At 49.6% G+C, this 14,949-nt stretch overlaps 1 protein-coding gene across 2 annotated transcripts in view; it reads right to left on the bottom strand.

Annotated features, from left to right (window-relative positions):
- SLC4A11 (solute carrier family 4 member 11) overlaps window positions 1-14,949 on the bottom strand; it is a 132,930-nt gene that overhangs the window by 23,852 nt on the left and 94,129 nt on the right. For both annotated transcript variants that reach the window (XM_044295378.1, XM_044295381.1), the window contains exons 10-13: window positions 13,276-13,401; window positions 9,632-9,745; window positions 9,423-9,555; window positions 702-775 (exon numbers count right to left, since the gene is read on the bottom strand). In XM_044295378.1, coding sequence (XP_044151313.1) covers window positions 702-775; window positions 9,423-9,555; window positions 9,632-9,745; window positions 13,276-13,401 — 447 coding nt within the window. The remainder of the gene's footprint in view (window positions 1-701; window positions 776-9,422; window positions 9,556-9,631; window positions 9,746-13,275; window positions 13,402-14,949) is intronic.

Below are 14,949 nucleotides of genomic sequence, written 5' to 3'. Positions count from 1 at the left end.
GTGGGCTGAAATGCGTTGATAATAGTTTGGCAGAGACAGGTCAAAGGTGTGTGCGGAGAGGAAACCTATGGCATAGGTGGACTATGTGAGGGTCTACTGTTGTCCACATCTGTACCAGACAATGGCCCTGGAGCCGAGGGTTTCCTTGTGTTTTTTCCTTTATGTGATGAGTGCAGATAGCGTTGGATGGAGAGAGCGGGGAATGGTCGGAGCAGAACAGGTGTTACTATGGGTGGTGACCTCTGAATGGATCCAGATGTTTGCAGCTTCCTGCAGCTGTCTCCCCCTCACATCCCCAACCAGCAGCAGAAAGAGGCCGAGATGTGGAAACATCTGACCTGCCGAATCATATCAGGAGAACCTCTCAGAGAGGATGGCCTACTGTACCATCAATGGACAACAGCAAAATGGGGTTCGGCATGTTCCTTCATGTAAGACATGGAGGACATGAGAGACTGAAAGGTGTCTATAAAATGTCCCATCTCCCCGTGCTGGCTCCACAACCCGGTCATACAGAATAACCACACAGGCGGCCAGCTCCTCGTAAAAGTAATAAAAGGACGCAACTCGACACCAAGATCAAGTGGTATTTACCCCGACATTTACACCCGGAGATCCCCTGGTCCCTTCTAATAGCGCAGCCTGTCAGCGGATGCTACAAACACGACGTGAGCGGTTATAAATACTGACACACCACTTACTTTTGATAATCCCTTTCAGTGCATCAAGCACAAATGTTATGGAAATAAAAAGTGCAATAATTTCTTCTGTCGACCTGAAAAATGAGAAATACAATAGTGAGATTGGACGTATAAACCCAACTGGTTCACTAATTCTATGGGGTGCATACTGTAAACTGCGAACATATATTACTTATCCTGTACTTGCAGTATTATACTCCAGAGCTGCACTCACTACCCTGCTGGAGGAGTCACTGTGTACATACATTACTTATCCTGTACTGATCCTGAGTTACATCCTGTATTATACTCCAGAGCTGCACTCACTATTCTGCTGGTGGAGTCTGTGTACATACAGTACATTACTTATCCTGTACTGATCCTGAGTTACATCCTGTATTATACTCCAGAGCTGCACTCACTATTCTGCTGGTGGAGTCTGTGTACATACAGTACATTACTTATCCCGTACTGATCCTGAGTTACATCCTGTATTATACTCCAGAGCTGCACTCACTATTCTGCTGGTGCAGTCACTGTGTACATACATTACTTATCCTGCACTGATCCTGAGTTATATCCTGTATTATACTCCAGAGCCGCACTCACTACCCTGCTGGTGGAGTAACTGTGTACATACATTACTTATCCTGTACTGATCCTGAGTTACATCCTGTATTATACTCCAGAGCTGCACTCACTATTCTGCTGGTGCAGTCACTGTGTACATACATTACTTATCCTGTACTGATCCTGAGTTACATCCTGTATTATACTCCAGAGCTGCACTCAGTATTCTGCTGGTGGAGTCACTGTGTACATACATTACATTACTTATCCTGTACTGATCCTGAGTTTTACAGCAAGACACGGAGGCTCATATTGCTATCTCCTTCTTTACTTTCCACCAATAGCAGCAAAGAAGAAATTTACATAATCATAACAATAAAGGACCCTCCCCTGACAGATCCTATAATAAGCAGTGTCCTCTTCAGTAACTTCCTCTTTCTTTGCTGCTCCACCAAAGATAAGTAACATCTATTCACTATATGGTTATTGCTTTTACTGCGATTTAAGGGTTAATCTCTGAGCTTTAGTTTGCTCAGGGTGCCATGTTTTATGCTGTATTTCTTTATAGGGTTTTATCCCCTTATATTTATGTTATTTTACTTGGGCCTTTATATCTTGTTGATTTCTGGGCCCTCTTTACCTTCTTGGGGGGGTTTCTCCCCCTATTTAGCGTTACCCTATTGTTTTAGTGCCGGTTTTTCTTCCGGCTGCGCTTTGCTATTGGCGATTCTCACCATTTATATATTCCTCCTGGCCTGCGGCCTGTCCTGCGTCCGGAGGGTTTTCTCCCCTCTTACCTTTTTCCTCAGCGCTCCGCTGTTAGTTTCGCTCCGGCGCAGGCCCGGCTTGGTTTTCCCGTGGGCCGCGAGATCTCGCGAGATCTCGGCGGCCATTTTGGGAGCTCCCGCGCGTGTTATCGCGGGATTTCGGCTCTGCTTGTGCATCGGACGGTATCGGCTACTCTCTGCGGCTACTGGGGTGATTAACCCCTCTCTTGGTTAGTTCTTGGGTTCTGTTAGGCCTGCCTCTACCCTTGTTAGTCTCCCCTTAGGTTCTGTGTTGCCATTATTATTATCTTATAGAATTAAACATGTCATCCGACCGATCCCCATCCGGGCCTACCCCCCCTACATCTGGGGACCCCGGTAGGTCTGAGATGGCGGTGCAGGCCCTGGAATTTCAGCGCTCTGTGTCAAGCGCAATAATAGAAGCCATGGGATCCATGTCAACCATGATATCCCAAACCATATCCCAGGCTCATTATCTGCCCATGCTCCTGGCCCCTCTAATCAAACGCCTGCTATACCTCATCCGCAGCCTGCCGCTTGTGATACTCCTAATATACAGGAGAACCTGACTGGTGTGATCTCAGCCACCATTGATAGCGCGCATAGATCGCGCAATAGAGCCTTACCGCGCCAGGCAGAAAGGGCACGCACGTGGAAATGTGCTAGAGCACAAAACAGTGATGTGGAATCAGAGTTGGATTCTGATGCGGAGGCTTTTGCGGAGGCGAGCGGCAATTTGGAAGTGGAAATGGAATATTACATTCCGGGCACTACTGACCCCGTGCCTTCCACCTCTGGGTCTGTGGGTCCTGCCACCACCACTCCCAATGCGGCACCTGCCCTGGTGGACCCCTCTGGCGACCCTTTATTCGACCCTGATGCCCTCCACCACCCTAGAACGGCGGAGTGGCTGCCGACGGCTCATGTGAGCACGTATCTGGAGCACTGGGTGTGCCGTCCTCTCAGTAGAGGCGCGCAGCAAACTCAGATCCGAATGTCCCAGACCACTAGTTCCCAACAGGGTCTGTGAGACGCCTTCAGTCGACCCAAAAAAATGACCCAGTTCCTGTCTAGGACCGGCTGGGACCCCCGTAAGGGGTTGGATTCGGCACTAAGGAGTTGCCAGGACAAGCTCCTAGACATATTTGGTCCCCTGGCCAAAATTTTTGAGATGGCCGAATCGGCCAGAGTTGACGGCTCTCCAATAACGGAGGAGCGTTCTGGATGGATACAGAGAGCCATCTGTATCGCGGGCAGCTCTAACTCGTCCCTGGCCATTGAACGGCGTAAAGCCATACTGTTCAAAATTGACCCGAAACTGGTTAACCTGGCACTTACCGAGGCAGGAAAGGACGCTAATGGCCTACTGTTTGGGGACTCCTTTATCAAGGGCCTCGGCAGATATGTGGGGGCATTTACGGCACTAGACAAGGCCTGGTCCTCCATGCGTAGGGTGTTCCAGGGACGGGTCTCTGCCAGGGCCGGCAGTAGTAGGGGCCACCTGTCCGGCCGTTCCACGTTTCAGGCCCGTAGCTGGGGCAGAGGCTCCTTTTCGCAAATTCAGCCCTTTCAGGAACAGAGGAACCCTCCTCCATTCTTCCCGGCCAGAGGCGGCCAATGGCGATCGAGGTCCGTTCGAGGGAATCCGTCTTTCCGATAATCCTACGGTAAGTCTTTCCCCTGTGGGGACTTCTTTGTGTCGGGGGCAGACTCCGTCTTTGTTCCCACGTTTGGTCCGGGATTACATCAGACCCATGGGTGCTGACCACTGTGCAGGGGTTCCACATAGAACTCACGGATTCGCCAAATCTTATCCCTTCACCCCCTCCACTTCCTCTGGCGCGACCAGACAGGGAACTCGTGGACTCAGAACTGTATTCCCCTTTTCAAAAGGGCCATAGAAAGGGCCCCTCCTACTCCGGAGGGTGTACTCAGCAACATTTTTCTGGTTTCAGAAAAAGGGCGGACAAATGCGTCCGGTGATAAATCTTCGTGCCCTTAACGCAGTGGTGCGCTATCGCCACTTCAAGATGGAGGAAATTCACCTCCTTCGGGACTTGCTGGTTCCGGGGGACTGGATGGTGAAGCTGGACCTCAAAGATGCTTATCTTACGGTCCCGATTGCCTCCACGTCCAGGAATCTCCTGCGCTTCCTGTGGAGGGGCGAAGTGTGGCGCTTCACTTGCCTTCCATTCGGCCTTTCTTCAGCGCCTTGGTGCTTTACCAAACTTCTGCGCCCGGTCATGGCCTGGCTACGGAGTCGGGGGGTGCGTCTAGTCATCTATCTAGACGACATCCTCATTATGCATCAATGTCAGTCTACGCTGCTTCAACACCTTCAGTGGACCTCGAACCTCCTTACGGCTCTTGGCTTTCTGCTGAACCCCAAGAAGTCCTGCTTCACGCCGTCTCGACGGATGGAGTTTCTGGGCTTCACGGTGGACTCTGTCGCGGAATCTCTCAGTCTTCCGTCATAGAAATTGCGGACGATACGCAAGGAGTTGAGACATGCTCTCTCAGCTACCTCCCTATCCTTACGCCATCTGGCTCGCATCATTGGCCTGTTGGCCTCCTCTATCCAGGCGGTGTTCCCCGCTCCTCTCCATTATCGGGCTCTACAACGCCTGAAGATCGCCCACCTTCGTACTGGGGCCTCATTCGCGGACGCGGTGGTTCTGGATCAAGAGGCTCGGGAGGAACTCTGTTGGTGGATATGCAACTTGGATGCCTGGAACGGCAGAGCGATCTTCGGATTTCAACCAGAATTCACGGTGGAGTCGGACGCGAGTCTCCAAGGCTGGGGTGCCCACTGCGAGGGTGTTTCCACAGGGGGTCGATGGTCGGAGGACGAGACCCAATTCCACATCAACGCTCTGGAACTTCTGGCGGGCTCCTTGGCCATCCGGAGTTTTACCAAGGACATCGCACATGTGTGCATCCGTCTACGCATGGACAATGTGTCGGCGGTCCGCTATGTCAATCACCTGGGCGGCACCCAATCGGCTACCTTGGCCCGACTGGCGAAAGAGTTCTGGTCCTGCTGTCTTCCAGGGACATCATGGTACGGGCGGAGTACCTTCTGGGTCTACACAACTACCGAGCGGATCGGAGTTCCAGATGCTTCACGGACGGCAGCGATTGGAGGCTCGCACCGGAGATGTTCTCCGTGATCTCGGACGCCTGGGGTCCTTGTGCCATAGACCTTTTTGCGTACCGGCTCAATACTCACCTGCCCAGGTTCTTCAGCTGGCGCCCGGATCCGGAGGCGGTGGATGCGTTTCTCCAGGACTGGTCATCAGCTCTACATTACGCGTTTCCACCTTTTGCCATGATCCCGAGGATGTTGCTACAGACTCGTCGTCAGCATGCGGAGTTGGTGGTGGTGATCCCTTTCTGGGGGTCTCAAACCTGGTACCCGATCCTCCTGGAACTCCTAGTGGATGCACCTCTCCTCCTTCCGGATCGGACGGATCTCCTCCAGGACCCTCTGGGTGCTCCACACCCCCTGCTGGGCGACGGATCCCTTCAACTTCTGGCATGCCGACTCTCAGGACTCCCGGTGAGGTCGAGGGAATTTCGGAGGCAACTAGACGCCTCCTGGACAACGCTTGGGCTCCCGTCACCAGAAAGTCTTACCGGGCAGCTTAGGGATCTTGGGTTGGCTGGTGCCTGGAACGGGACCTGGATCCCATTTCGGCGCCTGTGACCCATTTATTACAATTCCTTACGTCTCTTTTGAGGCAGGAAAAGCTTATCGGACCATTAATTTGTTCCGTTCAGCGATCTCTTCTACTCATCAGGGTTTTGATGGCGTTCCGGCGGGTCAACACCCTTCGGTGTCACGCCTTCTGCGTGGCTCACGCTTGGCTCGGCCTCCTCGGCCACGCTTCACCACTACGTGGGACGTTTCCCTGGTCCTTTCTTTCTTCTCTGCGTGGCCTGAAAACGCGGCTCTTTCCCTCCGTCAGCTGTCGGCCAAGTTGCTGACCCTCTTTTGCCTCATTTCCTGTAAGAGGGTTTCCGATGTCAGGGCTCTGGATCATGATGCGAGATCCTTTACTCCCGAGGGCGTCACATTTCACATTACGCGGCGCACCAAGACCAATATTCGGTCTGTGTCTTATCCCTGTTTCCCGTCTTCCCCGGCGCTTTGTCCTGTGGCCTGCTTGCGGGAATATGAGTTGCGCACTCGGGCTCACCGCTCTGCGGACGTTCCACAGTTGTTCCTCTCTATTCGCCATCCCTTTGGCCCGGTGTCTAGTCCCACTTTGGCGCGTTGGATGAAGTGGGTCATGTCCCTTTCGGGGATTGATACGGCGGTCTTTACCGCTCATTCGGCCAGGGGCGCGGCTGCCACTGCCCTGGCTGTTTCGGGGGCTCGTTTGGAGGACATTTTGCGTTTGGCTGACTGGTCTAAGGCCACGACGTTTAGAGGATTTTATTTTCGGCCGCCACCTCATGTGTTTTCATCGATTATTGATCAGCTTTGAACTTGCAATATGAGCCTCCGTGTCTTGCTGTAAAACTAAATGATTTTCCTATTTCATGACGTAAAGTCATAGTTTTATTGAAGACACGGAGGCGAGTATTGCCCACCCTGGATATTTCTCCTGCCCGCCCTTTTGTGGTGTTATTATTATTGGACTGTTTACATTGTCTTTTATGGTTATTTATTACGTATAATTGTATTAATGACTGTTTATGGTTCTGTTTTCAGCGACCTTATAATGTACGACCGTTTCCAGGGTCGATCTTGCTCAGTTTCTGACTGATTCTTACACTGGCTATATTATTTGCTCTGTTTCAGGTTGAAGTTTCCTCGGCGTATGGACTTCTACGTTGTCCCAGGTTTCCTGAGGTGTTAGCCATGTTGGCTTGAATTCTACGGTGTGATGGACCAGAATGGTTCGTTCTCGGGTCCAGTTCCAGTTTCCAGTTACGGTTACGGTTATGCAGTTGGTGTCACGGATACAAAGAAAGAGGAAGTTACTGAAGAGGACACTGCTTATTATAGGATCTGTCAGGGGAGGGTCCTTTATTGTTATGATTATGTAAATTTCTTCTTTGCTGCTATTGGTGGAAAGTAAAGAAGGAGATAGCAATACTCGCCTCCGTGTCTTTAATAAAACTATGACTTTACGTCATGAAATAGGAAAATCATTTAGTTACATCCTGTATTATACTCCAGAGCTGCACTCACTATTCTGCTGGTGAAGTCAATGTGTACATACATTACATTACTTATCCTGTACTGATCCTGAGTTACATCCTGTATTATACTCCAGAGCTGCACTCAGCATTCTGCTGGTGGAGTCTGTGTACATACATTACATTACTTATCCTGTACTGATCCCGAGTTACATCCTGTATTATACTCCAGAGCTGCACTCACTATTCTGCTGGTGCAGTCACCGTGTACATACATTACATTACTTATCCTGTACTGATCCCGAGTTACATCCTGTATTATACTCCAGAGCTGCACTCACTATTCTGCTGGTGCAGTCACTGTGTACATACATTACTTATCCTGTATTGATCCTGAGTTATGTATTTTATTATACTACAGAGCTGCACTCACTACTGTATTTTTCGCTTTATAAGACACACTTCTTTTCCCCCAAAAGTGGGGGGGAAATGGCAGTGAGTCTTATAAAGCGAATAATAGTGAGCGCTTTGATTATGGAAGCGCTCACTAGTATGTATTAGGTGCAGGGAGCAGGTGAAGAGCTGTGAGCGCTGCCAGTACTCACCCTCCCTCGTGTTCTTCTCTGGCCCGCGCTGCACTGCAGGTCCTGACCGGTCCAGGAAGTAGTGTGCGCACTATGACCAGACACTGCACGCATCAGGTGACAGCGCAGCGGGGGCCAGAGAGGACAATGGAGTGTGACTGGAGGAGCGATTGCTGGACCTGGAGAGGAGTGGCGGAGCAGGAGAGGTAAGTGGAGTTCTTTATTTTATCTATGATCTGAGGTCTCATAGGGTTCTGGCATCGAAGTCTGATGTGATGTCTGATCGGGGTCTGATGAGAATTTTACATGGAGATCTGACGGGGGTCTGAACCGAGTTCCTGACACGGGGGTCTGAACCGAGTTCCTGACACGGGGGTCTGAACCGAGTTCCTGACACGGGGGTCTGAACCGAGTTCCTGACACGGGGGTCTGAACCGAGTTCCTGACACGGGGGTCTGAACCGAGTTCCTGACACGGGGGTCTGAACCGAGTTCCTGACACGGGGGTCTGAACCGAGTTCCTGACACGGGGGTCTGAACCGAGTTCCTGACACGGGGGTCTGAACCGAGGATCTGACACGGGGGTCTGAACCGAGGATCTGTGACGGGGGTGCGATCTGAGGATCTGATACGGGGGTGCGATCTGAGGATCTGATACGGGGGTGCGATCTGAGGATCTGATCCGGGGGTGCGATCTGAGGATCTGATACGGGGGTGCGATCTGAGGATCTGATACGGGGGTGCGATCTGAGGATCTGATACGGGGGTGCGATCTGAGGATCTGATACGGGGGTGCGATCTGAGGATCTGATACGGGGGTGCGATCTGAGGATCTGACACGGGGGTGCGATCTGAGGATCTGATACGGGGGTGCGATCTGAGGATCTGATACGGGGGTGCGATCTGAGGATCTGATACGGGAGTGCGATCTGAGGATCTGATACGGGAGTGTGATCTGAGGATCTGATACGGGGGTGTGATCTGAGGATCTGATACGGGGGTGTGATCTGAGGATCTGATACGGAGGTCTGAACTGAGTTCCTGATATGGGGTTTTGAACTGAGATCCTGATACAGAGGTGTGATCTGAGGATCTGATATGAGGGTCTGATGAAAAATATTTTTTTCCTTTCCTTAAATAAATCCTGGGGTCTTATCATCAAGTGCGTCCTATAAAGCGAAAAATCCGGTATTCTGCTATTTTTCTAGAATTATTCTAAATTTTAGCAAACCATTTTAAAGGCTTCTCATGAGCCATCAAAAGGTAAAATAATCAATATAATGTTAATAACAATAATGATTATTATTATTAACGTTAGTAATACTATTTCTACTAATGATTAATTATCAGAATGATAAACCAATAATAAAAACATTAATATAAAAAAAAAAATCCTAATAGTAGCACTACTACTAATAATGAAATACTACTACTAAAATCTAAATAATAATGCAAATAATAGTGATAATACAAATGATAATAATTTGATAAAAAAAATATTAATACCAATAAAAAGGTAATATATATATATATATATATATATATATATATATATATATATATATATAGTAATACTCCTAGTAATAAATACACATAATAATGAGGTAACAGAGAGGATAATACAACAGTACTGATGATGGTGGTGGTGCTCACCTCTTGAAGAGCTTCATGAGCAGGCTACAATTGAACAGAGAGTACAGGACGAGGAAGCAGCTGTTCCACAGCCCCGTCCAGGCGTAGAAGGCTTTAAAGTCAAGGTTGTAGTCATCACATATTCCACGGATAACTGCAGGAAGAGGAGACTGGGGGTTATACTCCACTCACTGGTATATGGGCTACATACCATCTCTGCCAATACCTACCATTAACATATAAGGCCAGGGGCGCTGTCGTCAGTAAAACCACCAGCGGCTGCCCAGAGAAGAGGGCGTATATCACCCCCCCGATGCACTGACCCACAATCGTCTTCTGCACGTCTGCAATGAGAGTCGCAAATGCTGGTGAGCGGAATGCAGGAGACGCAGAGGTCATCTCCAACACCAGAAATCTTACAGAACAAAGCAATCCATCAACGAGATCAACTCATGGAGTCACCACCCAGTAACCACGTGCAATATACTCACCTCCGAAATCCTGTGCCGAACCTGCACTGCCCGGGACGCCACCTCGTGCTCCTGTCACAGGGGTGACGTGCCATGTGCCGCCATCACCATCATGTACTAAGTGGTGAGGGCACGTGGGGCGGACTGGTGGTGAGAGATACCATATGACAGCTCTAAAGGGTCATAGAGAGATTATATGGGGTCCTCATATACAGGGCCATCTAAACAATTATATGGAGATTATAAGGGGATCCCTATAGGATTAAACGGGGCTCCCTATAGGACTATACGGGGCCCTCTACAGGACTATATGGGGCTCCATATAGGACTATACAGGACTATAGTGGGCTCCCTATAGGGAGCCCAGTATAATCCCATAGGATTAGACAGGGCTCTCCATAGGATTAGACAGGGCTCTCCATAGGATTACACTGGGCTCTCCATAGGATTACACTGGGCTCTCCATAGGATTACACTGGGCTCTCCATAGGATTACACTGGGCTCTCCATAGGATTACACTGGGCTCTCCATAGGATTACACTGGGCTCTCCATAGGATTACACTGGGCTCTCCATAGGATTACACTGGGCTCTCCATAGGATTACACTGGGCTCTCCATAGGATTACACTGGGCTCCCTATAGGATTATACAGGGCTCCCTATAGGATTATACAGGGCTCTCCATAGGATTATACAGGGCTCCCTATAGGATTATACAGGGCTCCCTATAGGATTATACAGGGCTCCCTATAGGATTATAGTGGGCTCCCTAAAGGATTATAGTGGGCTCCCTATAGGATTATACAGGGTTGTCTACAAATTAAGGCCGAACTGGATCAGAACGCCAAGGGGGTAAACTAGGGGGTTACAAGAATCCTGGCCCTGATTAGTGGGGTCTCACCATTAGTACGGGGTCAAAGCACATGGAGGGCGGACAACTGCACAAGAACAATTCCACAGTTCTCCATGTGCAGCTTTAGGGGCTCCTACTGACCTTAGTTGACATCTGGGGCACTGATCTGTAAGACCATCCATGAGAGGGTTACAGGCAAGAGTCTGGGGTAACGAGTACATCACTGGCCCACTGTACCCCCCATCCCCCCCAAATAAAACCATGAAGGACAGGACATAATTATACAATGCATTATAGTCTGATCTCATCTTTAAAGCCTATACATACAGAAGAAAAGCCTTATCATGTGCTCTAGTCACATCCAAAGCTGCATCTACCTTCCGCTCTGTGAATGTGGTGTATATTGCCACAAATGGTTATAGGTTATGTCAGAGGAATGCAGGAAAAGTTTTCCAAAGGCTCTTTAAAGATGCTCTGTCAGCATGATCAACCCTATTAAACCAGGCATACTGGTAGGGCTCATTATGCCAATCCAAAATTTATTTTGTCTGTATGCTAAACAGCTGCAGAGAGATCTGTATTTTTATTCATATGCAAATGAGCACATTGGCGCACCAGGGGGCGGGGCTGAATCCTTGGAGCACTGCTCTGCACATTGCTCCCCCCCTCCCCTTTATTGCCAGGGCTAGACATCAGCATGCTGAGGGCAGAGCTGTATGCTAGAGCTGTCTCCTAGCATGTACATATACTCTATCTACTATAGCTTTACCACATTGAGATATGCTTAGAAAGCTAATATACATATTGCTTTATTAACAAGCAAAATATAGGATTATAAAGACACCAGTAATACATGTTAGCTCTCTAAGCATAGAAAAAACTTTTTTCTCTATGTGGTAATGTTATAGGTTAGTGGAAACTGGTAAGCCTTGCATGTAGAGATCCTAAGTTCCTGCCCAAGGAGAGACTTATATATGTTTTTTCCTGTGTTTTTTGTGCTCTCTCATTTAAACGATAATAAAAGGATAATATATAATAAATAAAATAATAAAAGGTCTTACTACATTGAGAATAATGTTTTTTTATGCTCAGAAACTTAAAAACTAATACTAGTTTATTCACAGGGGCAATATATGATTGTAAAGAAACCAGCAATATGTATTAGCTTTCTAAGCATAAAAAACATTATTCTCAAAATGATAAGGGTATAAACTTTTATTATGGGTTAAACGAGGGAGATTAAAAAAAAATATATATAAAATAAATAAAATCTGAAAGTCTCCAGATTCAAACCTGGGATCTCTACATGCAAGTCTGACTACTTTCCACTAAGCAATAGCTTTACTATATAGAGAAGAATGGTTTTATGGCATTTTAATGGTATTAATGGTGTCTTTATAATTATATATTGTGCCTATGAATAAAGCAGTAATATGTATATTAGCTTTCTAAGCATATCTCAACATGGTAAGGCTATAGTAAGTGGTGTATATGAAATGTATATGCTAAGACACAGCTCTGCCCTCAGCATACGGATGTCTAGCCCTGTCAATCAAGAAGAGATGGAAGTGTGCAGAGCACAAGGGTGCTCCAAGAATACAGCCCCGCCTCCTGGTGCTCCAGTGTGCTAATTTGCATATGAATAAAACACATATCACTACAGCTGTTTAGCATACAAACAAAAGGTACTGTTTTAATCAGTATGAGGAGCCCTCCCAGGTAGTATGTCTGGTTTAATAGGGTTGATCATGCTGACAGAGCTTTTTGAAGGAAAAGTTTTCTCACTTTCCAGAGATTGACTCAGATCCAGACTTTGGCGCTAAATATCTGCCGGCAGGGGGCAGCCAAGAAATGCAAATCTCAACGGTCTTAGAGCCAACAGGAAATCAGCAGAGTTCTGAATGCAGCTCTGGATGTCATTGGAGTAGAAAATATGATAAAAATGAATAATAGAAGTATAGCATTACATATGAAAAGTTACTCAACATCATATACAGATTTAACATGTTATTGCACCAGATGCCCATCTACCACCTCCCTCAAGACCAGATACTTGTGCAGTTCTTACTCGATCAGTAAGGATCAGAGTATGACTGGGTTCCTTAATGACGAAGGAATCAGCACAGTCTGGGAAGAAGCAGCTGCGAAACTTACTCAACAACCATGAGAATCGTGGCCAAGTAGACACTGGCTGCGATCTACAAGAGCTCAGAGGATCATCCACTTGCCTGAATTCTGAGATACACTGTCTACAATAAAAGTCTTACACCTCAAGATGTAAGTAGGGCAGAAGGCAAAGAGGAATGTCAGGCTGGATGGAGCACCATGGTGGAAGCCACCAAATCAATGGAAGATCATCTAACAAGGATCACACTCAAAATCCAGGCAAGCAACTTGTCTACACCAGTGCACAGTCCCCACCAAGGAGGCAATGTCTACACGAGCACTCATCCCAGCAGTAGAGAAGTAAGTAGCACCGATGCTACCCACCTGTTCAATCTCTTCCAAGTTGATAGATGCAAAACAAATGATCTTCAAAGAAAATCTTACCAATCACCCCGCGAGTGTTTTCATCATTCAAAGAGCCAAAGGCGATTGATGGCAGGAGGCAAGCAAAGTACAAGAAAATCATAGTTGTAATGTACTTTCCGATGGCCTTGTTATTTCCGATAATACCTGTGGAGGAGAGCAGAGGGACAGAGCCTGAGATTACTGCTGGGACTGTCCACCAGGCTGGCGACAAGAGAGTATAATACTGGAAGGTAGGAGGGCGACGCGCCAGGCAGGTGCCAGGGGAAGACGCGCCAGAGGGGGGCGCCAGGGAAAGACACGCCAGAGGGGGGGGGCGCCAGGGGAAGACGCGCCAGTGGAAGACACGCCAGAGGGGGGGGCGCCAGTGGAAGACGCGCCAGTGGAAGACACGCCAGAGGGGGGGCGCCAGGGGAAGATGCGTCAGAGGAAGACGCGACAGAGGGGGGGTGCGCCAGGGGAAGACGCGACAGAGGGGGGGTGCGCCAGGGGAAGACGCGACAGAGGGGGGGTGCGCCAGGGGAAGACGCGACAGAGGGGGGGTGCGCCAGGGGAAGACGCGACAGAGGGGGGGTGCGCCAGGGGAAGACGCGACAGAGGGGGGGTGCGCCAGGGGAAGACGCGACAGAGGGGGGGTGCGCCAGGGGAAGACGCGACAGAGGGGGGGTGCGCCAGGGGAAGACGCGACAGAGGGGGGGTGCGCCAGGGGAAGACGCGACAGAGGGGGGTGCGCCAGGGGAAGACGCGACAGAGGGGGGGTGCGCCAGGGGAAGACGCGACAGAGGGGGGGTGCGCCAGGGGAAGACGCGACAGAGGGGGGGTGCGCCAGGGGAAGACGCGACAGAGGGGGGGTGCGCCAGGGGAAGACGCGACAGAGGGGGGGTGCGCCAGGGGAAGACGCGACAGAGGGGGGGTGCGCCAGGGGAAGACGCGCCAGAGGGGGGCGCCGCCAGGGGAAGACGCGCCAGAGGGGGGGGGCGCCAGGGGAAGACGCGCCAGAGGGGGGGGGGGCGCCAGGGGAAGACGTGCCAGAGGGGGGGGCCAGGGGAAGACGTGCCAGAGGAGGGGGGGCCAGGGGAAGACACGCCAGAGGAGGGGGGGCCAGGGGAAGACACGCCAGAGGAGGGGGGGCCAGGGGAAGACACGCCAGAGGAGGGGGGGCCAAGGGGAAGACGCGCCAGAGGGGGGGGGGGCCCAGGGGAAGACGTGCCAAAAGGGGGGGGCGCCAGGGGAAGACGCGCCAGGGGGGGGGGCCAGGGGATAACGCGCCAGAGGGGGGGCGCCAGGGGAAGACGCGCCAGAGGGAGCAGTATATATGGTGTGCCAACAGATGCAAACGTGACCACCATCCTGAAAATATTAAAAAAAAAAGAATACTGCAGTACTCCCAAAAAGTTCAGTCATGATTTCCTTTCAGTTTGACTTTTACGTTTGAGAAAGATCCCAGTAAGAGGACTGACATGACGCATGGGTAGATAAAGGACACAGTCATTGAACCTTTTGGGAGTGCTGCAGTATTCATTTTTAGATCCATATATAGAACAATATGAAATTGATAGATTCAAAAGATTGGAAGAACAAATATAAATACAAAAATACACAAAAAAAAAAACACATCCCCCACATGAGGGCCCCTTTAAATGCATAAAGCCACATCTAAGGAGGTTTACTGCGGTCTAACTGGACCACAGAAGA

This window comes from Bufo gargarizans, chromosome 1, assembly GCF_014858855.1.
Source record: "Bufo gargarizans isolate SCDJY-AF-19 chromosome 1, ASM1485885v1, whole genome shotgun sequence".
Lineage (NCBI taxonomy): Eukaryota > Metazoa > Chordata > Amphibia > Anura > Bufonidae > Bufo > Bufo gargarizans.
Note: the sequence above shows the minus strand (reverse complement) of the source record. Positions and strands in the feature narration are given on the sequence as shown.